The 25,980-nt window shown below is 37.2% G+C and overlaps 1 protein-coding gene across 1 annotated transcript in view; it reads right to left on the bottom strand.

Annotated features, from left to right (window-relative positions):
• LOC128640494 (zinc finger matrin-type protein 4-like) overlaps positions 1 to 25,980 on the bottom strand; it is a 269,542-nt gene that overhangs the window by 78,084 nt on the left and 165,478 nt on the right. Inside the window, exon 3 of the mRNA XM_053692972.1 lies at positions 24,249 to 24,408. Coding sequence (XP_053548947.1) covers positions 24,249 to 24,408 — 160 coding nt within the window. The remainder of the gene's footprint in view (positions 1 to 24,248; positions 24,409 to 25,980) is intronic.

Raw genomic sequence — 25,980 nt, 5'->3', positions numbered from 1 at the left:
GATAATAGCTAAATAAACTGGTTTGCTCAAATCATGAGGGGTTTCACTTCTGTTATCAATTCTTTCTGTCTCACAATAATAGCAAGCATCTCACATTTATTAACTAACCTTCATTCAAAATCTGAATGCAGCACATTTAAATGTCAGCTCTGTCAGCAGTTCCAGGAGATTAAGAAGTTAGATGACAAAGAGCAAATGAAAGAGTAAAAACTCCTTCAAGAAAACTAATAAATGAAATGAAAGTGAGAAGCCAATGAATAACGCAGTATGAGAAAAAGAGGTACTTTGTGTGTATGTTGAGATACTGACTTCAAACTAGGAGAAGGAAGAACAAAGTCTGACAAAACAGTTTTATGTGTTAAGTGTGACATATTTTTCTGCCTTCCATCCATGTTTTTAGTCTCATATAGTAAGTCTGTAAACACTGAGATATCACTGACGCCTTGTAACAAAGTATTGATGATGTTCCATTTGCCCAGAAATTTGTATATATAGAAAAATAAATGCATAGACAGATAGGCTAAAGAGACAAAGATATATATACTGTATATATATATAGTTGATAGAGAGATAGATAATAGATAGATTGATTGATTGATAGATAGATGATTGACAGACAGCAGAAACAGATAGACAGATAGAGTGTGATAGACAGACAGACAGACAGCTAGATAGACAGACAGATAGCAACTACCCGGTATGCTTCCAAATATAAAATGTGCACATCATCCAAGGATTTTAAGGAAATGCCAAGTAACTAATAAGGTAAGATAAAGACATCACACCTGGATATGGACTTAATAAAAAAGTGAAGCATATTATATGAAAACATGTTTTTATCAAACCAAGAAATGTAGCTGAAAAGACAAAATATAGTTATTTCATCCAGAGCAAGAAACTGTCTACAGCAGCAATGTTATGTATGAAATTTTGAATTTTTTGGTCTTTTTATTTATAACTTATTTGATTAAACACCTGGCTGCTTATGTTCTACATGAAATTACAAGATAGATAGTGTGACAGACAGGATGGAAAAGGAAACAAACGGAAAAACAGGTAAATTGACTTTGAGATTGATTTTAATGTTGCTGATCGATTTAATCAGATGGTCTGTTACGTACAACCATTCTTACATTATGAGTAATATAACTGGTATATTAAGTTGAGTTGGACACATGAAAATGTACTGTTGTTTTTTTAATTCTCAGAAGATAGAACGTTTGAGGATTTAAGGTTCTACAGAAAAAACAATGGTATAACTAACAACCTACTTGCAGCAAAATCAAAAGGCCACTTCTCTCTGCTTATCCTCCTTGATCTGTCCGCAGCCTTTGACACTGTTGACCACCCTCTCTTGCTCCAAACCCTCCAATCCTTTGGCATATGTGACATAGCCCTCTCGTGGCTCTCTTCCTACTTGTCAAACCGTACCTTTAGTGTAGCCTTCTCTAGGGCCTCCTCTGCCCCGTCACCACTTTCTGTCGGAATACCGCAAGGCTCTGTCCTCGTTTCCCTCCTCTTCTCAATCTACACGTCATCACTAGGTTCCCTAATAAAGTCCCACGGTTTACAATATCATTTGTATGCCGATGACACCCAAATCTACTTCTCTGCACTAGACCTTTCTCCTTCCTTGCTAACCCGTGTCACTAACTGTCTTTCTCACATCTCCAACTGGATGTCCTCTCACTACCTCAAGCTAAATCTCTCCAAAACTGAGCTCCTTATTTTCCCCCCTTCTTCTAATTTCTTCACCCCCAATCTCTCTATAACTGTCGACAACTCCATCATTACCCCTACCCCGTATGCCCGATGTCTCGGGGTTACATTTTACTCAGATCTTTCTTTCACTCCTCACATTCAGTCATTGGCTAAAGCCTGCTGCTTCCACCTTAAAAACATCTCTAATATCAAACACTTCCTTACACAAAACACAACTAAGATTTTAATCCACTCTCTCATTCTTTCCTGCCTCGATTACTGCAACTCTGTCCTCTCTGGTCTCCCCACCTACTGCCTAGCTCCTTTACAATCCATAATGAATGCCTCTGCCAGACTCATCTTCCTTACACGTCGCTCTTCACCTGCTGCACTTCTCTGCCAATCTCTTCACTGGCTTCCTCTTGCCTCTAGGATCAAACACAAAATTTTCATAATGACATACAAAGCCCTCAACTGCACTTCTCCCCCCTATATCTCAGACCTTGTCTCCAGATACTTTCCCTCCCGTCCCCTTCGCTCTGCTCACGACCTCCTACTCTCCTCCTCTCTTGTCACCTCATCACACTCCCGTTCACAGGACTTCTCCAGACTGGCTCCCATCTTGTGGAACTCTCTGCCTCGCTCAACAAGACTCTCTTCTAGTTTTAAAAGCTTCAAGTGCTCCCTAAAGACTCTACTGTTCAGGGATGCATACAACCTATGCTAACCTTTATTTATACCAGTTCCTCTCCTCCATTGCTATCCCTTGAACCCCCTTACCATGTAGGCCTAAGAGTCCAGCTGTTTGTTGGTCACCTTCTCAAGAACTGACTACAACAGTGCAACTCTTGGCAGGGCCCTCTACCCATTTGATCCCTATAATTGTTTTGTTGTACTCCGCCTTTGTTAATAGCGCTGCGGAATCTGTTGGCGCTCTACAAATAACGATAATAATAATAATAAATATAACTAACACTGCCCCCATTCCACAGGTTTAGGAAAAGACATATGCTTACATACTTATTGAAATAGCATTCACAAATGTTCATAAGAAAAAGTAACATTTAAAATTGCTTAGACAAAGACAAAAAAGGGAACAAGCGCAACCGCAATTCACCATATCAATTTATTAAAGTCAGACACCTGACAAAACATAATGCACTTATAAGATAGAAATAGAAAGCAGGCCTTAATATAACCACTCTTGCCACACAGGTACTCTGATCTGACTAATCATCAGCTGTTAGTACGGCTCGCTGTCAGATCTTATATGGGTATCCGCTATAGTCTTCTTACCCAGGACAGCTTGATCATCCGTAGTATGGAGTTGGCAATAACAGTTACTGTACGCTTCCAACAAACACTTCACCTGAACGCGTTTCGTCTGCACCCGGGCAGACTTTTTCAACAGGGTATTGGTGTTTATAATTGCTAGTCCTAGTCAGAGTTTTAATTTACCTGACTTATGATGGACACGCCCATTAATCCTGACGTATACCACCAATTACATTGCGTCAATAGACGGATGTATCTGAATGGTCACTCCGTAACACAACTGCTAGGTGCCCTTTACTTCAATACACTTTCCAAATTAAATACTTAATATATATATATACACAACATACATGATAATAATAAAAATCTTATATAAAAAAACATATATAAAAGAGGATTTGTGAAAAAAAGTTATACATTGATCCCTACTTATATATCCTAGATACGACAATTCAAGAGTGCCTAAATGTCTATACACATAAAAAGGCAGCCCTAAATCCCTTCTATTCTGAAAAATAAATACATTAAAACCATAAATATATTTAAAAACATAAATAGGATTTAGGGCTGTCTATTTATGTGTATAGACATTTAGGCACTCTTGAATTGTACTTCTCGATTATGGTTTGTTATATACTGTTCTTTGTACTTATTACAATCTTCATTGCGTGGGTACATTTTGATATCTTTTCATGTTTCTAATTTCCTCAATAAAAGAAATTTTAATAAAAAAAAAGTACAGTTACACTCATAATAACACTATCTAATAAAAATGAATTTCAAAAAATTGCACAAAGAAGTTATAAGGGCTCAAAGATATGAGGGGGCTGATTTAACATGCTGCGAATGCAGCAGTTTCTGCTGTAGCCGTCAGGTTTTTGCGGAAAACAGAATTTATGTTTACCTGATAAATTACTTTCTCCAACGGTGTGTCCGGTCCACGGCGTCATCCTTACTTGTGGGATATTCTCTTCCCCAACAGGAAATGGCAAAGAGCCCAGCAAAGCTGGTCACATGATCCCTCCTAGGCTCCGCCTACCCCAGTCATTCGACCGACGTTAAGGAGGAATATTTGCATAGGAGAAACCATATGATACCGTGGTGACTGTAGTTAAAGAAAATAAATTATCAGACCTGATTAAAAAACCAGGGCGGGCCGTGGACCGGACACACCGTTGGAGAAAGTAATTTATCAGGTAAACATAAATTCTGTTTTCTCCAACATAGGTGTGTCCGGTCCACGGCGTCATCCTTACTTGTGGGAACCAATACCAAAGCTTTAGGACACGGATGAAGGGAGGGAGCAAATCAGGTCACCTAAATGGAAGGCACCACGGCTTGCAAAACCTTTCTCCCAAAAATAGCCTCAGAAGAAGCAAAAGTATCAAACTTGTAAAATTTGGTAAAAGTGTGCAGTGAAGACCAAGTCGCTGCCCTACATATCTGATCAACAGAAGCCTCGTTCTTGAAGGCCCATGTGGAAGCCACAGCCCTAGTGGAATGAGCTGTGATTCTTTCGGGAGGCTGCCGTCCGGCAGTCTCGTAAGCCAATCTGATGATGCTTTTAATCCAAAAAGAGAGAGAGGTAGAAGTTGCTTTTTGACCTCTCCTTTTACCTGAATAAACAACAAACAAGGAAGATGTTTGTCTAAAATCCTTTGTAGCATCTAAATAGAATTTTAGAGCGCGAACAACATCCAAATTGTGCAACAAACGTTCCTTCTTTGAAACTGGTTTCGGACACAGAGAAGGTACGATAATCTCCTGGTTAATGTTTTTGTTAGAAACAACTTTTGGAAGAAAACCAGGTTTAGTACGTAAAACCACCTTATCTGCATGGAACACCAGATAAGGAGGAGAACACTGCAGAGCAGATAATTCCGAAACTCTTCTAGCAGAAGAGATTGCAACTAAAAACAAAACTTTCCAAGATAATAACTTAATATCAACGGAATGTAAGGGTTCAAACGGAACCCCCTGAAGAACTGAAAGAACTAAGTTGAGACTCCAAGGAGGAGTCAAAGGTTTGTAAACAGGCTTAATTCTAACCAGAGCCTGAACAAAGGCTTGAACATCTGGCACAGCTGCCAGCTTTTTGTGAAGTAACACAGACAAGGCAGAAATCTGTCCCTTCAGGGAACTTGCAGATAATCCTTTTTCCAATCCTTCTTGAAGGAAGGATAGAATCTTAGGAATCTTAACCTTGTCCCAAGGGAATCCTTTAGATTCACACCAACAGATATATTTTTTCCAAATTTTGTGGTAAATCTTTCTAGTTACAGGCTTTCTGGCCTGAATAAGAGTATCGATGACAGAATCTGAGAACCCTCGCTTCGATAAGATCAAGCGTTCAATCTCCAAGCAGTCAGCTGGAGTGAAACCAGATTCGGATGTTCGAACGGACCCTGAACAAGAAGGTCTCGTCTCAAAGGTAGCTTCCAAGGTGGAGCCGATGACATATTCACCAGATCTGCATACCAAGTCCTGCGTGGCCACGCAGGAGCTATCAAGATCACCGACGCCCTCTCCTGGTTGATCCTGGCTACCAGCCTGGGGATGAGAGGAAACGGCGGGAACACATAAGCTAGTTTGAAGGTCCAAGGTGCTACTAGTGCATCCACTAGAGCCGCCTTGGGATCCCTGGATCTGGACCCGTAGCAAGGAACTTTGAAGTTCTGACGAGAGGCCATCAGATCCATGTCTGGAATGCCCCACAGCTGAGTGACTTGGGCAAAGATTTCCGGATGGAGTTCCCACTCCCCCGGATGCAAAGTCTGACGACTCAGAAAATCCGCTTCCCAATTTTCCACTCCTGGGATGTGGATAGCAGACAGATGGCAGGAGTGAGACTCCGCCCATAGAATAATTTTGGTCACTTCTTCCATCGCTAAGGAACTCCTCGTTCCCCCCTGATGGTTGATGTACGCAACAGTTGTCATGTTGTCTGATTGAAACCGTATGAACTTGGCCCTCGCTAGCTGAGGCCAAGCCTTGAGAGCATTGAATATCGCTCTCAGTTCCAGAATATTTATCGGTAGAAGAGATTCTTCCCGAGACCAAAGACCCTGAGCTTTCAGGGATCCCCAGACCGCGGCCCAGCCCATCAGACTGGCGTCGGTCGTGACAATGACCCACTCTGGTCTGCGGAATGTCATCCCTTGTGACAGGTTGTCCAGGGACAGCCACCAACGGAGTGAGTCTCTGGTCCTCTGATTTACTTGTATCTTCGGAGACAAGTCTGTATAGTCCCCATTCCACTGACTGAGCATGCACAGTTGTAATGGTCTTAGATGAATGCGCGCAAAAGGAACTATGTCCATTGCCGCTACCATCAAACCGATCACTTCCATGCACTGCGCTATGGAAGGAAGAGGAACGGAATGAAGTATCCGACAAGAGTCTAGAAGTTTTGTTTTTCTGGCCTCTGTCAGAAAAATCCTCATTTCTAAGGAGTCTATTATTGTTCCCAAGAAGGGAACCCTTGTTGACGGAGATAGAGAACTCTTTTCCACGTTCACTTTCCATCCGTGAGATCTGAGAAAGGCCAGGACAATGTCCGTGTGAGCCTTTGCTTGAGGAAGGGACGACGCTTGAATCAGAATGTCGTCCAAGTAAGGTACTACAGCAATGCCCCTTGGTCTTAGCACAGCTAGAAGGGACCCTAGTACCTTTGTGAAAATCCTTGGAGCAGTGGCTAATCCGAAAGGAAGCGCCACGAACTGGTAATGCTTGTCCAGGAATGCGAACCTTAGGAACCGATGATGTTCCTTGTGGATAGGAATATGTAGATACGCATCCTTTAAATCCACTGTGGTCATGAATTGACCTTCCTGGATGGAAGGAAGAATAGTTCGAATGGTTTCCATCTTGAACGATGGAACCTTGAGAAACTTGTTTAAGATCTTGAGATCTAAGATTGGTCTGAACGTTCCCTCTTTTTTGGGAACTATGAACAGATTGGAGTAGAACCCCATCCCTTGTTCTCTTAATGGAACAGGATGAATCACTCCCATTTTTAACAGGTCTTCTACACAATGTAAGAATGCCTGTCTTTTTATGTGGTCTGAAGACAACTGAGACCTGTGGAACCTCCCCCTTGGGGGAAGCCCCTTGAATTCCAGAAGATAACCTTGGGAGACTATTTCTAGCGCCCAAGGATCCAGAACATCTCTTGCCCAAGCCTGAGCGAAGAGAGAGAGTCTGCCCCCCACCAGATCCGGTCCCGGATCGGGGGCCAACATTTCATGCTGTCTTGGTAGCAGTGGCAGGTTTCTTGGCCTGCTTTCCCTTGTTCCAGCCTTGCATTGGTCTCCAAGCTGGCTTGGCTTGAGAAGTATTACCCTCTTGCTTAGAGGACGTAGCACTTTGGGCTGGTCCGTTTCTACGAAAGGGACGAAAATTAGGTTTATTTTTGGCCTTGAAAGGCCGATCCTGAGGAAGGGCGTGGCCCTTACCCCCAGTGATATCAGAGATAATCTCTTTCAAGTCAGGGCCAAACAGCGTTTTCCCCTTGAAAGGAATGTTAAGTAGCTTGTTCTTGGAAGACGCATCAGCTGACCAAGATTTCAACCAAAGCGCTCTGCGTGCCACAATAGCAAACCCTGAATTCTTAGCCGCTAACCTAGCCAATTGCAAAGTGGCGTCTAGGGTGAAAGAATTAGCCAATTTGAGAGCATTGATTCTATCCATAATCTCCTCATAAGGAGGAGAATCACTATCGACCGCCTTTATTAGCTCATCGAACCAGAAACATGCGGCTGTAGCTACAGGGACAATGCATGAAATTGGTTGTAGAAGGTAACCCTGCTGAACAAACATCTTTTTAAGTAAACCTTCTAATTTTTTTATCCATAGGATCTTTGAAAGCACAACTATCCTCTATGGGTATAGTGGTGCGTTTGTTTAAAGTGGAAACCGCTCCCTCGACCTTGGGGACTGTCTGCCATAAGTCCTTTCTGGGGTCGACCATAGGAAACAATTTTTTAAATATGGGGGGAGGGACGAAAGGAATACCGGGCCTTTCCCATTCTTTATTAACAATGTCCGCCACCCGCTTGGGTATAGGAAAAGCTTCTGGGAGCCCCGGGACCTCTAGGAACTTGTCCATTTTACATAGTTTCTCTGGGATGACCAACTTGTCACAATCATCCAGAGTGGATAATACCTCCTTGAGCAGAATGCGGAGATGTTCCAACTTATTAAATTTAAACGTAATCACATCAGGTTCAGCTTGTTGAGAAATGTTCCCTGAATCAGTAATTTCTCCCTCAGACAAAACCTCCCTGGCCCCATCAGACTGGGTTAGGGGCCCTTCAGAACCATTATTATCAGCGTCGTCATGCTCTTCAGTATCTAAAACAGAGCAGTCGCGCTTACGCTGATAAGTGTTCATTTTGGCTAAAATGTTTTTGACAGAATTATCCATTACAGCCGTTAATTGTTGCATAGTAAGGAGTATTGGCGCGCTAGATGTACTAGGGGCCTCCTGAGTGGGCAAGACTCGTGTAGACGAAGGAGGGAATGATGCAGTACCATGCTTACTCCCCTCACTTGAGGAATCATCTTGGGCATCATTGTCATTGTCACATAAATCACATTTATTTAAATGAATAGGAATTCTGGCTTCCCCACATTCAGAACACAGTCTATCTGGTAGTTCAGACATGTTAAACAGGCATAAACTTGATAACAAAGTACAAAAAACGTTTTAAAATAAAACCGTTACTGTCACTTTAAATTTTAAACTGAACACACTTTATTACTGCAATTGCGAAAAAACATGAAGGAATTGTTCAAAATTCACCAAATTTTCACCACAGTGTCTTAAAGCCTTAAAAGTATTGCACACCAAATTTGGAAGCTTTAACCCTTAAAATAACGGAACCGGAGCCGATTTTAACTTTAACCCCTTTACAGTCCCTGGTATCTGCGTTGCTGAGACCCAACCAAGCCCAAAGGGGAATACGATACCAAATGACGCCTTCAGAAGTCTTTTCTAAGTATCAGAGCTCCTCTCACATGCGACTGCATGTCATGCCTCTCAAAAACAAGTGCGCAACACCGGCGCGAAAATGAGGCTCTGCCTATGATTTGGGAAAGCCCCTAAAGAATAAGGTGTCTAAAACAGTGCCTGCCGATATTATTATATCAAAATACCCAGATAAAATGATTCCTCAAGGCTAAATATGTGTTAATAATGAATCGATTTAGCCCAGAAAAAGTCTACAGTCTTAATAAGCCCTTGTGAAGCCCTTATTTACGATCTTAATAAACATGGCTTACCGGATCCCATAGGGAAAATGACAGCTTCCAGCATTACATCGTCTTGTTAGAATGTGTCATACCTCAAGCAGCAAGAGACTGCTCACTGTTCCCCCAACTGAAGTTAATTGCTCTCAACAGTCCTGTGTGGAACAGCCATGGATTTTAGTGACGGTTGCTAAAATCATTTTCCTCATACAAACAGAAATCTTCATCTCTTTTCTGTTTCTGAGTAAATAGTACATACCAGCACTATTTTAAAATAACAAACTCTTGATTGAATAATAAAAACTACAGTTAAACACTAAAAAACTCTAAGCCATCTCCGTGGAGATGTTGCCTGTACAACGGCAAAGAGAATGACTGGGGTAGGCGGAGCCTAGGAGGGATCATGTGACCAGCTTTGCTGGGCTCTTTGCCATTTCCTGTTGGGGAAGAGAATATCCCACAAGTAAGGATGCCGCCGTGGACCGGACACACCTATGTTGGAGAAACATAAGTTAAGACCGCTTGCTCCTTAACTTATCTGCGACGGCGGACAGCAATCATCCCGATCAGATGCGATCAGGATGATTGACACCCCCTGTGAATCGGCATGGGGCGGCATTGCACAAGCATTTCATTAGAAATGCTTGTGTAATGTTAAATGCCAACAGCGTCATAATAAATCGGCCACAAAGTCTCAAGTATTAAAAAAAAGGCAGGCAGAGGGCTTTAACATTGAGATATATACATATATATGTCTAAATATGTCTATGTGTCTATATATATATATATATATATATATATATATATTATGAGTAAAGTAAGAAATCCGGGTAATCCTAGGATTACCCGGGTAAAACTGACATTACCCAAGTGGCTGTGGGTAAAGCCTGATGTATTGTAATTCCCCCATCTACACTATTTCTTTTGCCTCTGCCTGGGGGTTCAAGGAAGGCACCCCTGTCGATACTCTGGAATCCATCCCCTTGTTCCCCCCAGGCGGAAGCAAAAAAGATAGTGAAGATGGGGGAATTACAGTGCATGCTTTATATGTTTGATGCGGTGACTCTGCACTCTGAGGGGATTTATGCTCATACATCAGGCTTTTCTTTACCCGCAACATATATGTTCTATGTATTTAGAAATAGATAATATCCCTATATCTGTATATATCTATACCTAGATATAAAAATGCATATATGTATATATATATATATATATATATATATATATATATATATAAAACCATTAAAATTATGGGGAAGCGAAAAGTGAGTTTAAAATCCTCCACTAAATACAAACTGTAGAGAAAATAACTCATTGTGTAGACCATTTACAAATCTAGACAAGTCAGAAGACTTGCTTTTCCCACAGAAACTCTCCGATTACACTGTTTCCAATGCAGCAGAGGATTCTGGCTAAGACATGCAAATGAGGTTCACAAAAGGTGAGTCATTATGAACCTCATTTGCATGTCTTACCCAGAATCCTCTGCTGCATTGGAAACAGTGTAATCTGAAAGTTTCTGTGGGAAAAGCAAGTCTTCTGACTTGTCTAGATTTGTAAATGGTCTACACAATGAGTTATTTTCTCTACATTATATATATATATATATATATATATATATATATATATATATATATAGGTATAGATATATATTGTACCAAAATACTATCAGATATATGTAGAAATACAAATATTCATTGTAAATACAAATATTCATACTTTCATGTTGGTTTAGCGCACTTGAGAATATGTGATCGGGTTTGTGCGTGACTAAAGTGTTAGGTTCCACTTTTTTTGCTCTATTGACTTCTATGGGGGAATACGCTAATGCGTTTGTGATATTCTAACTTCTACTGTTTGCGCATGTCGGCTTACCGCTACACTTGTAATCTGGCCCTATGTATTTAACCCCTTTGTAGAGGATAAACACAAAGCTATATGCAGGCAGTACTGCAATAACAAAATGTTTTTACACATTATTTTTTTCTTTTTGCCCTTTTATATACCTAGGCTAGTAAGAATGTATTGTAAAAGCAGGTGCCCATCTTTGTTTTCACTTTCAAGCAGTTTCAGCATTCTTTTTTTTACAGATTAATGCATTTTCATCTAATTCATTTATTTATCACTTTGCAGAGGTAATCTAAATTTTATAATTGTGGGAGTGCCCAACTTTGTAGTTTAATGGTTAGAAAACCTCAGTGTGAGGATGCCCCTCCCTCAGGTTCCTATATGCTGTGATTCTCCTATCAATAAACACATTTCAAAAACAACCTTGGTGTGGTCTTACTTTGGGTTAGATTACGAGTGGATCGCTATTTAATGCTCCCACTTGAGCATTAGTTCAGCTAGATTTCAGCTTTTTGTGCGTGTCAGGTAGCGCACAAATTACAAGTTGAAAGTAAAAAAGTTTTCGCTTGTGCTAACCAGACGCATGCAAAAAGCCGAAGTGCAAATATCACAACCGTATCGAACACATGAGTCCTCATACCGTTGAGCCCTTAGAGCTTTTTTATACAATATGTTTTCTTAATAATTTTTCTAGACGGTGTTATTATGAGTGTAACTGTACTGTTTTTTGGGCAACTTTTAAGTCGAGGGTAACAGTTAAGCAGAGCTCTTAAGTCGTGATATCCCAATGCGCATTATATTAAATTGTGCTCAAGCAAACACGTTTACTTTCAACTTGTAACATGCACGCTACTTCCGACGCGTGCAAAGAGCCGCGATAAACCCCTTTATGCTTGCACGCAACTGTTAGTGCCATTTTAGGCTTTGTTCCACAGCTGCATAGCACGGCAGACTCTGCTGCAAGTTTACAGATCACGATAAAGACAAAGTAATAAATGATAACTTCCTTGACTTAAGACCCAAAGGCCTAAAATGCAAGTTGTGCACTAAAATGCAAGCAGTGTTTTCAGCACACAACAACTTTACAATTTAGTTCTATTATCAAATTTGCTTCATTTTCTAAATTTCCTTTGTTGAAGAAGCAGCAACGTAGTATTGGGAGCTAGTTAAACTCATTGGGTAAGCCAATGACAAGAGGCATTTCTGTGGAGCAACCAATAAGGAGCAAGCTCCCAGTAGTGCATTTCTGCTCCTAAGACTACCTAGATATGCTTTTAAACAGATTTTTGCAGGACCAAAATATTTGATTCATCTAAATTTTTTGAAATGAATATTCAGCTAAAGGGACACTGAACCCCAATTTTCGTGATTCAGTTAGAACATGCAACTTTCTAATTTACTCATATTATCAAATTTTGTTCATTCGCTTGGTATCTTTATTTAAAAAGCAATAATGTAAGTTAAGATGTCGGCCCATTTTTGGTGAACAACCTGGGTTGTTCTTGCTGATTGGTGGATAACTTCACCCACCAATAAACAAGTGCTGTCCAGAGGTCTGAACCAGCAATTGACTGGCTCTTTAGTTTAGATGTCTTCTTTTTCAAATAAAGATAGCAAGAGAACAAATAAATTTTGATAATAGGAGTAAAATAGAAAGTTGCTTAAAATTGCATGCTCTATCTGAATCACGAAAGAAAAAAAATTGGGTTCAGTGTCCCTTTAACTCCTTAAAGGTAATTTAAAGAAATAAGTTCTACAGTATTTTTTAATTCTTTTTAAAATGCATTGATGCCTTCATTCTGATATTTAGTTCTTGAAAAGAAACAAATATTCGTTTCTCAATATGAATGCACATTTCTACTTTTAAACAAAGGATATCTTGAAAACAAAGCAAATTAGCTAACAGAAGTAAATTGGTTGCCCTATCTGAATTATGGAAGAAAATGTTGGGGTCCATGTATCTTTAATATCTATGGAGCACATGTTGGTATTGTGTACACTACTGAATTTATATTAAACTGAGTGAACTAGCCTCTCTAACACAATATTTCCATTCACATAACAAAGTTTTGGGCATACACTTTACATGTTTGTTTCCTTGTGCAAATTAGATATTACATATAAAATATTTGTATACACACTAGATTTAAATACATAGGATTAGTATCATTACACACTCACATACTCACATGTGAACACCCATGGTCCTTCACATTCTTAAACCCCCTTGTCATATACATTAACCCCTTAAATCTTTTTCAATGATTCAAACTTTTTTTTTTCAATCTTTCGTTCCACATTTCTAAAGCCTTAATTATAGTATGTTTGTGTGTACTTGAAAGTGGAAAAACAAGTACAAATAGTTAATAGCAGGTTTTGAAAAGTAATTAAAGAGAATGTGGTATTTCAGATACTATTCCAGCACAACATTTAACTAAAGACTTGTAACACGCACAGACAAAACGCATTACCTCTTTACACTTCCACTTAAAGTATATGGCACACTATATGGGGCCGATTTACCATTATGCTGGCGGACATGATCCGTTGTAGCGGATCATGTCCGCCACACATCGATAAATGCCGACAGCATACGCTGTCAGCATTTACCATTGCACAAGCATTTCTAATGAATGCCGCCCCCTTCACATTCGCAGCCAATCGGCCGCTAACAGGGGGTGTCAATCAACCAGATCGTATCAAATCGGGCTGATTGCTGTCCACCGCCTCAGAGGTGGCAGACGAGTTAAGGAACAACGGTCTTAAGAACGCTGCTTCTTAACTGCTGTTTCAGACAAGAAACAAATGCATAGGGCTGAATACGGGGCATGATATAACGGCCCCTATATGTAAAGAGTGTAAAAATGCTTTAGTTGCAAAATTTTAGCCACAAATAAGACATACTAAGGTTCTGATGATCTAAACCTCGCATTTTCAGACATGTTTTTTTTTGTCCAACTCTCGCAGGCGGTGCACTGGCGTAATTATCGTAAAAAAAGCGGCAGTCCCAGCAAGTGGCAAGATGTGTCTTATTGAAACACTGCACCGAGGAGTGAAATTAGCAGGGGGAGCACTTTAAAAATTAAATCCTGCAGCCAATATAAATCCCATTACGCTGATTTCTGCGTATAGCATCTTACAATCACCTATATTTTTGTATGCATGTGTCTATTAGTGTTATAAGTATTTTGAGTTTTCTGAGAAAAGCACATAAATTTTTAGTTGGCTAAAAAAACTGTGACATCTGCAGTGCACAAATCTTTTTACAGAATTACACTAGGATTAGAGAGACGATTTCATATACACCGATGGAATGCCCATGTTTATTCCATTTTACGAATAAACAACAATTGTGCTTTGTATTTTGTACTTTAAAGTACAAATATCTTGCTTTGTTTTGCACATGCAGTGCACTTAAATTACAATTTAGGCTGTGCATAGTTAATATGATTTATTCATGTATAAGTTACATACAAATTTTAAGTTTTTGATAAAATACGATTTTATGCACCACAACAATACAATTTTCCCCTGCTCATTTTTGTGTGAATGGATCAATTATTTATTTTGTATGATGTTTAAAATATGAATTTTATTGTGCACTTTTCATACAAAAATGCAGTATACGCAAATTAGCGAGACACTCAGTTTCCAGTGTAAAAAATGGCTTTCGATCATGCCACTAGGGAAATAGACGTATTGGCGAGGATTCTTTAATAATGTTGCCAGCCCAGAAAGCTTTATATCATAGGGCCCTAAATTGATTGTGTGGGACTGAGAACTAAATAGGGATGCGTGAAGATTTTGCAATATTTTATAAAAATGAAATTAATTTTAACACATTTGTTCGTTTGTTTCGAATTTTGAATGTTTGTACAACATTCTAACATTTGTTTAATGTAATAGTATTTCTAATGCTGTCTTTAAATGTCATATTCAACTTATGCAATATTCGAAACAGAAACATTTGAATTGATATATTTGTATCTATTTTGTATCAATTTACTAAATTCCCTACCACATGAACTATTATTGTACTTTTGAATAGTGTTTGTTAAATCGCATGTTACATAAAAACATTTTGTCTGTGTATATTCTAATTATGAACATTCAAAAAACTAACGTAACATTCAAAACCAGGAAATAACATTTGATTACAGAATTTTTTAATTTCCATTCTTATCAACATTCGTATGTCCAAAACGAATGTCCACAGGACTATCAGGCCCACTTATCAAGCTCCGTATGGAGCTTGAAGGGCCGTGTTTCTGGCGAGTCTTCAGACTCGCCAGAAACACAACTTATGAAGCAGCGGTCTAAAGACCGCTGCTCCATAACCCTGTCCGCCTGCTCTGAACAGGCGGACAGGAATCGCCAGACATCAACCCGATCGAATACGATCGGGTTGATTGACAGCTCCCTGCTGGCGGCCGATTGGCCGCGAGTCAGCAGGGGGCGGCGTTGCACCAGCAGCACTTGTGAGCTGCTGGTGCAATGTTAAATGCGGAGAGCGTATTGCTCTCCGCATTTAGCGAGGTCTTGCGGACCTGATCCGCAGTGTCGGATCAGGTCCGCAAGCCCTTTGATAAATGGGCCTGCATGTGTTCTACTAAACGAATTACACATTTATCACATTCGCCAATCCCTAGTGCTAAATAGCACACCACGCATAATCAACTAGGATCCATTTGTAATCTGGCTCAAAGAGTTTAATTTATTGCTAAAAATAAAAAAAAATATTTGCAAAATAATCATCTCCAATATCATCATTATAAAAAAATAATATGCCACATTTATCCACAAATGTAAGTTATTTATAACCTTTTTTTTTTTTTTTTTTTTTTTTTTTTTTTTATATTTCCTTAATTTGGCAAATTTTTCCAACATCATTTGTTTAGATAGATGTTCATTCTACATGTATGTTACAATGTATTCACACTGAACAACTCAAATAGAAGCACAGTAGTTAAACACAGCAAACTGAGAACTGCCCTCATTATTTCACGAGAACAAATGAATGCTTCTGGCTCTCATATTTGCCTGTGACTTACTTAAACAAATTAGCAATTATTGGACTTAATGACAGTGTCCATATATTAGAGCTAACCTTGTGCACTAGTCAAGTACTATGTGCATTGCATGTGTTAGTCATAAGCTTCAACAGGTCAATTGTTGCTCTGTTCCAACATATTTTTTTTTAAATCTGCTTAAGGAAAACAGAGCAATTGAAAATGTATTCACCTGACTTCACATTTTCTAACACACTCTGTAAAGGTTACTTGTCTGGTACTAAACATTCTAATCTGAGCAATCATTTTGAATCAGTGACTTGTCAATGTGTGTGCTCTTCCATTTGGCAGCTGAAAGCAGACGTTGGAAGAGCATTTAGGCAAACACTATAGTAATGCAGTGCAGTAATGTATGATTTACTGACACACAGTGATCTGAATATTAAAATGGGTCTTTTATTTATAGAGGTGAATTGTTATTAAAACACAGAGATTATCATTTATTTGGAACCATTTATAGATTGTTCTTTCTTCCTTCCTGAGTGTGCATTAGTTTTCAGAAAATGCATATTCATCTCGAAAATGGGATTTTTGTTTTCATAAACAGAAACGAAAATCGGTCTGAATGTTCCAGCGAAAAGGAAAGAAAATGAAAAATACTGACAAAATTTGTCATTATTCATTCATTTCCTTTAATTTTATTTTTATGGGTTAAATACTTACAACTTAAATACTTACCACTAAACTAAACACAAAAATCAAAAAATGCAAGCAATGAAAATTCAGGTTTGAAGCAACAACATTTCAAGAATTTCTTTCTTTCTTTCATTCATAAAAGCATTGTGATAATAATGATATTTTAAAAAGGGATCAGTATTGTGATTGAGATTGGCGATAAAAAGGGCTGAAATTAGTGTCTGAATGCATTCTCGCCAAGAGGGGTTTTACTATACATCTCTGTGTTTCTCTGACATATGCGGAATGTTAAAAGCAGCATCGTCACCTGCATTGGAGGTGTAATATAAATTATAATTTTTGACAGTATTGAATGGCAATACAATTTACATATGACAAGTGAAACTTAAAGGGACAGTATACTATAAAATAGTTTTTCCCTTAATGTGTTTCCAATTACTTTTTTTTTTACCAGTTGCAGAGTATAAAATGTATGAGATTTGCTTTTGAGTGCAAAGCAATCTCCCACCTGGGTGCTAAGCTGGATTTGAGGTTTTTTTATTTATTTATTTTTATATATATATATATTCCTCGTTTGAAAGAAGGCACTCACTGGTCTTTAACAAAAAAAAATGTAATTCATCCAATAAATATCAAAAGCAAGTTCATCCATTATATACTGTATATATATATATATATATATATATATATATATATATATATATATATATATATATATATATATATATATATATATATATATATATATTATCAAGACTTATACAGTTGGAAAGGTTAGGTGATTACCTTTACACTGGTGGGTCTTGGGGGTCTGTAGCTGCTTAGATGCCTGAGATACAGGCTTCTAAGCAGCATGCCCCATTTCCCTCTACTGTCCAATGTAAATTTTCAATAAAGTTGCACAGTGATGTCATCACGTCATTGCGCGTGACGTCACCACGCAAAATGTGAATCCCCAGCAATGTCTGTCTCTATACAGGCCCTATTGTCAGGGTAGGAGTCGATGGGAGCCCCCAGATTGCCCTCAAGATGGGTGAGTGCTGGCGACTGCTCTGAGCTGTCGTCAGCACCTGACTGGGAAAATTTGGAAGGGTTTAGAGCCATCATTAGCACTCAAAGGGTTAAGGCTTATTTGTGTATATGAATGAGTTAATTTTGTGTTTTGAAGCCACAACCTAATAAAATTGGTTGAACTTGTAGGTATAATTAGATCTCATTACTTTATCACATTGTGTACATATACATGCTTCTTTATCTTATATCTATCCGTAGCCCAATCACCAATACTTGAAGAGAACAACGGAAAATTAACATTTTATTACTTTATCTCTTCTATAACTCACTGGGAATGTAATTTCTTCTACTGGCTGTGTTAACACAGCTTGGCCTTGATGCCAAAAACTTTCAGTATGGGTGAGATTACCACAGGCTAAATAAACTATTTCAAATGCCAATATAAGGGTAAAGGAAATACTTGCAAACAATTTAATACATTTCAGCAGGTAAAGTGGATCATTGCGAACAAATTAAAGGGGAGAATATTTTTGAATAAACTGTCCCTTTAAACTCTATGGTTACGATACAATAGTGAAACTACGACATAAATAATAAAGTTATAGGAGCTGGGGGGTTGTGGGTATATTGCACACTTGTATATACTGTATTATATATATATTACTGTAAAATAGTATATTATGTAGTTTAAGTCTTTTTGTTATTTAAGTAAATATGTTTGTTTAACTTTTAGCATGTTCTTTTCTTTTTATGTAGAATATTTCATGTATGGGATATATAAATTTCCCAAAGAAGACAGTAGCCATGGTTTTTTCATCTTACAATGCTTTCTTACCTTTGGAATACACATTTTTTACAATGCATAGTAGAACATAGTTTGTGTAGTACAATTGCATTGTTAGAAAAGTATCAGAATAAGTTTAGCTAGTACTGTATAAATTCTAATATTGTGGCTACATTGTAACAAACATATTATTAAAGGACCAGTAAATACAGTATATTTGCATAATCAACAAATGCATGAATCAAGACAATACAATAGCACTTAGGGCTTGATATTCAAAACCTCACTTGCATGGACAAAATGAATCACGCAAAATATTTGGGATTTATTTTTAGTCCCTATATTGTAATGTAGCAGTCTCTGATTTGGAGTTTTAAAGGGACAGTCTAGGCCAAAATAAACTTTCATGATTCAGATAGAGCATGCCATTTTAAACAATTTTCCAATTTACTTTTATCACCAATTTTGCTTTGTTCTCTTGGTATTCTTAGTTGAAAGCTTAACCTAGGAGGTTCAAATGCTAATTTCTTAGACCTTGAAGGCCACCTCTTTTGAGAATGCATTTTAACAGTTTTTCACCACTAGAGGGTGTTAGTTCATGTATTTCATATAGATAACACTGTGCTTGTGCACGTGAAGTTATCTGGGAGCAGGCACTGAGTGGCTAAACTGCAAGTCTGTCAAATGAACTGAAATAAAGGGGCAGTTTGCAGAGGCTTAGATACAAGATAATCACAGAGGTAAAAAGTATATTAATATAACTGTGTTGGTTATACAAAACTGGGGAATGGGTAATAAAGTGATTATCTATCTTTTAAAACAATAAAAATTCTGGTGTAGACTGCCCCTTTAAGGTAATGTTAACCCTTTGATCATTACAGCTAGAATTGTGATCTGTGGTAATAAGGGCTAATTGTTTTTATTTAAATAGTTAATAATACTTTAAATAATACCTTAAATAGTTAATAATACTGTATTTAGTGTTAGGGTAAAGGTTTTGGCATTTTAGCATAATGTTAACCCTTAACTGTGATCATTTGTGATCAGGCATGACCTTTTTTTTTTTTTTTAAATAAGTTTATTTGGCTTTTTTAATAATAATAATAATAATAATAATAATAATAATAATAATAATAATAATAAAAATAATAATAATTAATAATTAGAATTATTATTATTTGAGGGTAATTTGATGGTTAGCCTGATTGCATCCTGTCTCAGCCCTAAGGCTGGGGGGCTGAATTAGAGTAATGGTTTGAACCTGGTAAACGTTTACTGAAAGGGAGAAATTTTTTTTATTTTTTTATTTTTATAAATTGTACATTTATACATTTAGGAAGAGAAAAAGTAGACATGAAAAGCACCAAAAATATGACAAAATAAAAAGCATGAAGAGGCTTTCTTAGCACAGAGAGGGAAGAATTCTTCAGTATTGGTAGAAAGAATAATAAAGATGGAGTGGACTAAACTGTAAGACTTAGTTGTTTTTTCCCCCATAGAAATGACCAAATGTTTAAAGGCTGTTATGAAAAGGAGTTGCTCAAATTCAGGGACATTCTTGGTTTTAGAAATAAAAAAATAAATGACACCTTATCCCTCCTCTAAAGTCTGTGCATGAGAGTAGAAATGCAACAGCACAATCTTCTTAACTTAAAAAGGTTCACAATTGTTTTCAGGTGATGGGTCCTATTTCCCTTTTGTCCCCACATGTAGATCTATTATTGTACGTTGCTTCCTCATTGTGTCTCACTCTTTCCTGTCCTTATCTTTCCTTCTCTATTCTGATTGTCTCTCTATCATATTGTGTTCTCTCACTGAGTCTCTCCTCAATGTTTCTCTCCCTGTTACTCTTCAAACTTTATTCATCTGTCACTTGTCCCCCTCCTGTGTGTCTCTCTTTTCCTTACTCTCCCTCTGTTGTGTATTCCTCTCTCTTCCTTGTCTTTCTTTACCTTTTTTGTGTTTGTCTCTACATCCCTTGTTTTTTTGTAATTTAGACAGCCCTAATCTAGTCTAATCATGTAAATAATAGCTACATTTCTGATTAAAGGGACACTAAACCCACATTTGTTCTTTCATGATTCAGATAGTGCAACAATTTTAAGCAACTTATAATTTACTCCTATTATCATTTATTCTCCGTTTTCTTGCTATCTTTAAGTAAAAAGCAGGCATGTAAATCTTAGCAGTCAGCCTATTTTAGGTTCAGCACCATGGATAGCACTTGCTTATTGGAGGCTTACATTTAGCCACCAATAAGCAAGCATAACCCAGGTTCTCAACCAAAAATGGTCTGGCTCCTATGCATCATATTCCTGCTTTTTAAATAAAGATAGCAAGAGAACAAAGAAAATTTGATAATAGGAGTAAATTAGAAAGTTGATTAAAATTGCATGCTCTATCTAAATCATGAAAGAAAGAAATGTGGGTTTAGTTTCCCTTTAACCTTGTATGTTCTATTGCTAGAGGGACCACCTTCTTGTCAATAGTTTGGTAAAGCTAGGCTTTTTAAAAAAAATGCCCTTTAGGTGACAGCTGCCCACATCAGTAACTGTAATTATGAGTGTCTGAAGAATCTGTTCTTAGGGTTTGTTGAAGGTAGGCTCAGGAACAGCAGTGCACAACTGGCTGCTAGCTGGTGATTGGTGGCTACACACATATCACTTTTGTCTTTGGCTCATCAGATACGCTCAGCTAATTCCCAGTAGTCTACTGCTGCTCTGTAGCTCACTATAACACATACACATAAAGGGGTTAAACACATAATTATATACAAGCAAAAGTGCAAGACTTTTTAATTTTGCACTTTTATGCCTCTTTAACCAATCCATTTTATTTTTCTTAAATTAGTGATTAAAATATTCAGCATTTTAAATTAATCATATCTACAAATCACTATACCCCTATACTATATATCTTATATTTCATGTAAATGGCTTCATAGAAATGTAGAATTAATTTTTGCCCCCCCCCCAAAAAAAGATATAGTTTTGGTACCTTCCACTTCTATTAACTTAAAAGAACTTGGCGTACAATAGGTAAAAAAATTATCTATTTGATATAATCCATTTGCTATCTATAGGTTTATGGGGCACCTCATTTTAAAGAGAAAAGTCTTCTCTTTGATGTAAGTAGTTTCAGATATTTATGCATTTCTTTTTAGCTGAGAAAGATCACTTCCATTTTCCTACTTACCATTTGATATTGCAGCTAAAAGTGGAGGTTCAAGTTCAACTCTTTCCAAAAAGGGGTCAAATATCAATTTTAATTGCATTGGATTAAGTTAATTTTATGTTTAATGCCAATCCTGGATCAAACTTTAGGCATATTTTGCAATTTTTGGAGTTTGCCTTCTCGTGCCTCATTCTGTAGACACCCATGTCTATGACAACATGTTCACACAGTAGACTTATATTTTTTTGTTGGAAACATGAATAATTAATTTTCCAATTACTTGTTTATTACCAAATTTAAAAAATGAACGAATATAAAATGTGTTGATTTCTTTCTTTAAGTTTTTGTTTAATTATTATGACATTTTTTAACACCCAAGTTAAAGGGACACTGAACCCAAATTTGTTCATTTGTAATTCAGAAAGAGCATGCAGTTTTAAGCAACTTTCTAATTTACTCCTATTATCAAATTTTCTTCTTTCTCTTGCTATCATTATTTGAAAAAGAAGGCATCTAAGCTTTTTTTGGTTTCAGTACCCTGGACAGCACTTTTTTATTGGTGGATGAATTTATCCACCAATCAGCAAGGACAACCCAAGTTGTTCACCAAAAATGGGCCGGCATCTAAACTTACATTCTTGCATTTCAAATAAAGATACCAAGAGAATGAAGAAAATTTGATAATAGGAGTAAATTCGAAATTTTCTTAAAATTTCATGCTCAATCTGAATCATGAAATTAAATTTTTGGGTACAGTGTCCCTTTAATACGTGTTGTAGAACCAAAAATGTTGTGACCTTGTGGTTGTGTTTGTTATACTCGCAATAACAAATGCTGTAGCACCAATTTCACAACAGCAACAACACATGTATTCAAGTATAGGTACATATACCCAAATCCGGAATTCCAAAATCCAAACATTCTGAAATCCAAACTTTTTCATTAATTAAAAAACAAAAATCAAAAATAACTTTTCTGTCTCTAAATCATCATTTTCTCTGCCTGTGTCTGTTTTTTGTGTGCTTAAAAATGCAAATAGCCTATATTTATTATAAACAACACATATTATGTTTACTATACTTTCTGAGGTAACTATGTATACAAAAGTAATACAAATGATATAAAACTACCTTTTGGTTACATGTATAAGCTGTATTATGACATGTAAATATTGAATAAATAGCACAAGATTTTGTTGTTTACACTTGGTCCCATCTCCTTTCCAAACTGTCCCATTTACAGATGCAAATATTCCAAAATCCAAACCTTTTTCACCCCCAGTAGTTTGGATAAAGGTTCTCTACCTGTTTATCACTTCTATTAATTCAATTCACCCTGTGCTCTGTGAAAACTCTGGTAAAACTAGCAACATATGCATTTATATCAGGGCCAATAACTTGTGTTATGAGATTAAATGTTTATTTGTATATTGTTCAACACAGAACAGACTTAAATGGACATTAAACCCAAAATGTTTCTTTCATGATTCAGATAGAGAATACAATTTTAAACAATGTTCCAATTTACTTCTATTATTTAATTTGCTTCCTTCTCTTGTTATCCTTTGCTGAAAGGTTTATCTAGGCAAGCTCAGAGGCAGCAGAGAGCGTAGATTCTATCTGCTGATTGGTGGCTGCATATACTGTATATACAGATTGTCATTGGCTCACTCGTGTTCAGTTAGAAACCAGTTGTGCATTCCTGCTTCTTCAACAAATGATACCAAGAGAATGAAACAGATTAGATAAAAAAGTACATTAGGCCTATGGAGAAATATATCGCAGCTACTTAGTAACATAGGATTGTCTATCCCCTTACACCCGGCCATGGGTCTCCTGCATCAGGGCAGTTTGACTTTCTCTGAATCCGACAGAACCTTGATCGTGTATATACTGATAGCTACAAAATTAGCTATAGCTAGAGATTGGAAACAATCTTCCCCTCCATCATTAAAGAAAGTAAAGGATATTGTAGACTATCTTAAAAACATGGAGAAATACGTATATGACTCCCTGAACAAACTAGACACATACTACGAGATCTGGAGTAGATGGATAGAACTAGACGGATCTAGCTCCTGTAAGTGATTACATCACCCCCCTCTTTTCTTCTTTTTTTTTTTTTTTTTCTTTTTCTTTTTCTCCTAACCCCTCCCCAGGACACCTCCCTCCCTTTTCCCTCCACACATATATCCTACCTGATTAAAGTAGTAGGAGGTTTACAAAGTGATATAAGCATGTTGTATTTCATTGCTGCATTACCTTTTTGCACTATATAAGCAAAATAAATAAATTGGCACAATATTTGTCCATATTACAAGCACTGGTTTGAACCTTAACAATACCAGCTGACAACATTTGTATCATATACACTTAATACAAAGCTTTTCAGGCAGATGAAAATTACATAGTGTTAAAAACACTTGCAAAAACATGCAGATTATGTGACATTTAATATCAGCAATAAAGTGTGAGTATTTTGCAATTATATCTCACCTGTTTGGGCTGGTGTAGTTGGTATCTCCCCGAGCACAAGTTTCACACGTTTTGCGTGAGTCTTTCCTTGATAATGAGATTCAGCAACAATGGCAGATGTGAAAAACATGTTGCACAGGGTACAGCATTTATTTTTGTCGACTTCAGTCTCATCACTTTCCTAGTAAATAACAAAGGACACATGTGCCATTAATCATCTATAAGTGCATAAAATCTTAATGCACTATAAACATAGGATTTTTTAAAGAGATATGAAGGGTGAAGTTAAACGTTCATGGTTAAGAGAAAGCATGTCGTTGTAAGATACTTTCCAAATTACATCTGCTATCAAATAAGCTTCATTTTCTTGGTATCCTTTGTTAATAAAACATATCTAGGTAGACTTTGGAGCAGCAATGCACTACTGGGAGCTAGCTAGTGATTGCTAGCTAAACATATATGTCTCTTGTCATTGGTTCATCAGATGTGCTCAGCAAAATCTCAGTAGTACATTTCTGCTTTGGAGCTGACTTTAACTATGTGTTTAACTCATTTTGCACATGCAAGCTATGTTGTAATAATTAAAGTGGACATTCCTTTTCAAACTTGTTTGCCTCTGGTAAAAGGCATTCTAGTGTATATAGATGAAGTACTCAATTTATTTTTTAAGCAAATTCCCCTTTGCTTTCATGCTAATCCAAAGGAGGAAATAGCTGATAAGCCAATTAGAAAAATAATACATCCATATGCTCAAATCAGCAGCCATATCCGAATTTGGAACAGCAGGAGAGAGTTCACAGTTTGTGTTTAAAATGATAGTAAACTTTACATGTTTTAAAATTAGGTCCAGAATCTAAGCAGTATTTTAGAGGGACTTTAATTGATCTGTTCTAATAAAGATGCACTGTGACTTACCTTTTTATCTAGCCTTGCCATTCTAATACCCCACGCTCAGGCCGCACACTTCAAAACTCAAATTTGTTTGTGAGCTAACGGTTTAAACTGTTCTCCAATCGGCGCTCTAGCCGTAAGGCACTTTTTTTTGTAGCTAGAGCTCTGATTGCAGAACAGTTCAAACTGTTAGCTCACAAAAAAAAAGTTTTGAAGTGCGCGGCTGGAGCACTGGTATTAGAATGGCACAGTTATATTAAAAAGTAAGGTACAGCGCATCTTCATTACAAGTGATCAATTTAAGTCTACCTAAAATATTGCTTAGATTCCAGACCTGATTTTAAAATGTAAAGTTTTATCATCACTTTAAATCCTTGGCAGGATCATTTCTATGCAGATTGACCATGACAAACTCAAAGTCTTTCTAATCCATAGAAAACCCCACAATAACCCATTTACCACCACTTTTTAAAGTATCTTTAAGGCAGTTTAACAACCCTATACTTTGCAAGGGCACAATTCAACAGGGGTATTCCAAACCATTAGAAGATTGTTGAAGGATATTTTAAATTTTCTAAATCCGCAGCCTACTTGTATGGTATATCTCGGATGTTAAGAAGCATATTTTTTCCATGATTATACAATAGTTTTCTGGTTTAATCAAAGTAAATATATATATATAGTTCACTTGAAAAACTGTGAAATATTGTATTTATTACACCATTAAGTATTTGGATGTTAAAAAAATTTTTTAATTACAAAAGCCGGAATTCAAATACAACAGAAGGCCATTATCTACGCTGAATCAATCAGCCTTTCTTTACTTGTGCTTTGTCGTTGTGCCTTTTGCTCGTATAAAAGT

Source organism: Bombina bombina, chromosome 9, assembly GCF_027579735.1.
Source record: "Bombina bombina isolate aBomBom1 chromosome 9, aBomBom1.pri, whole genome shotgun sequence".
Classification (NCBI taxonomy): domain Eukaryota; kingdom Metazoa; phylum Chordata; class Amphibia; order Anura; family Bombinatoridae; genus Bombina; species Bombina bombina.
The sequence above is the reverse complement of the archived record's forward strand: the minus strand, read 5'-3'. Positions and strand labels throughout refer to the sequence as shown.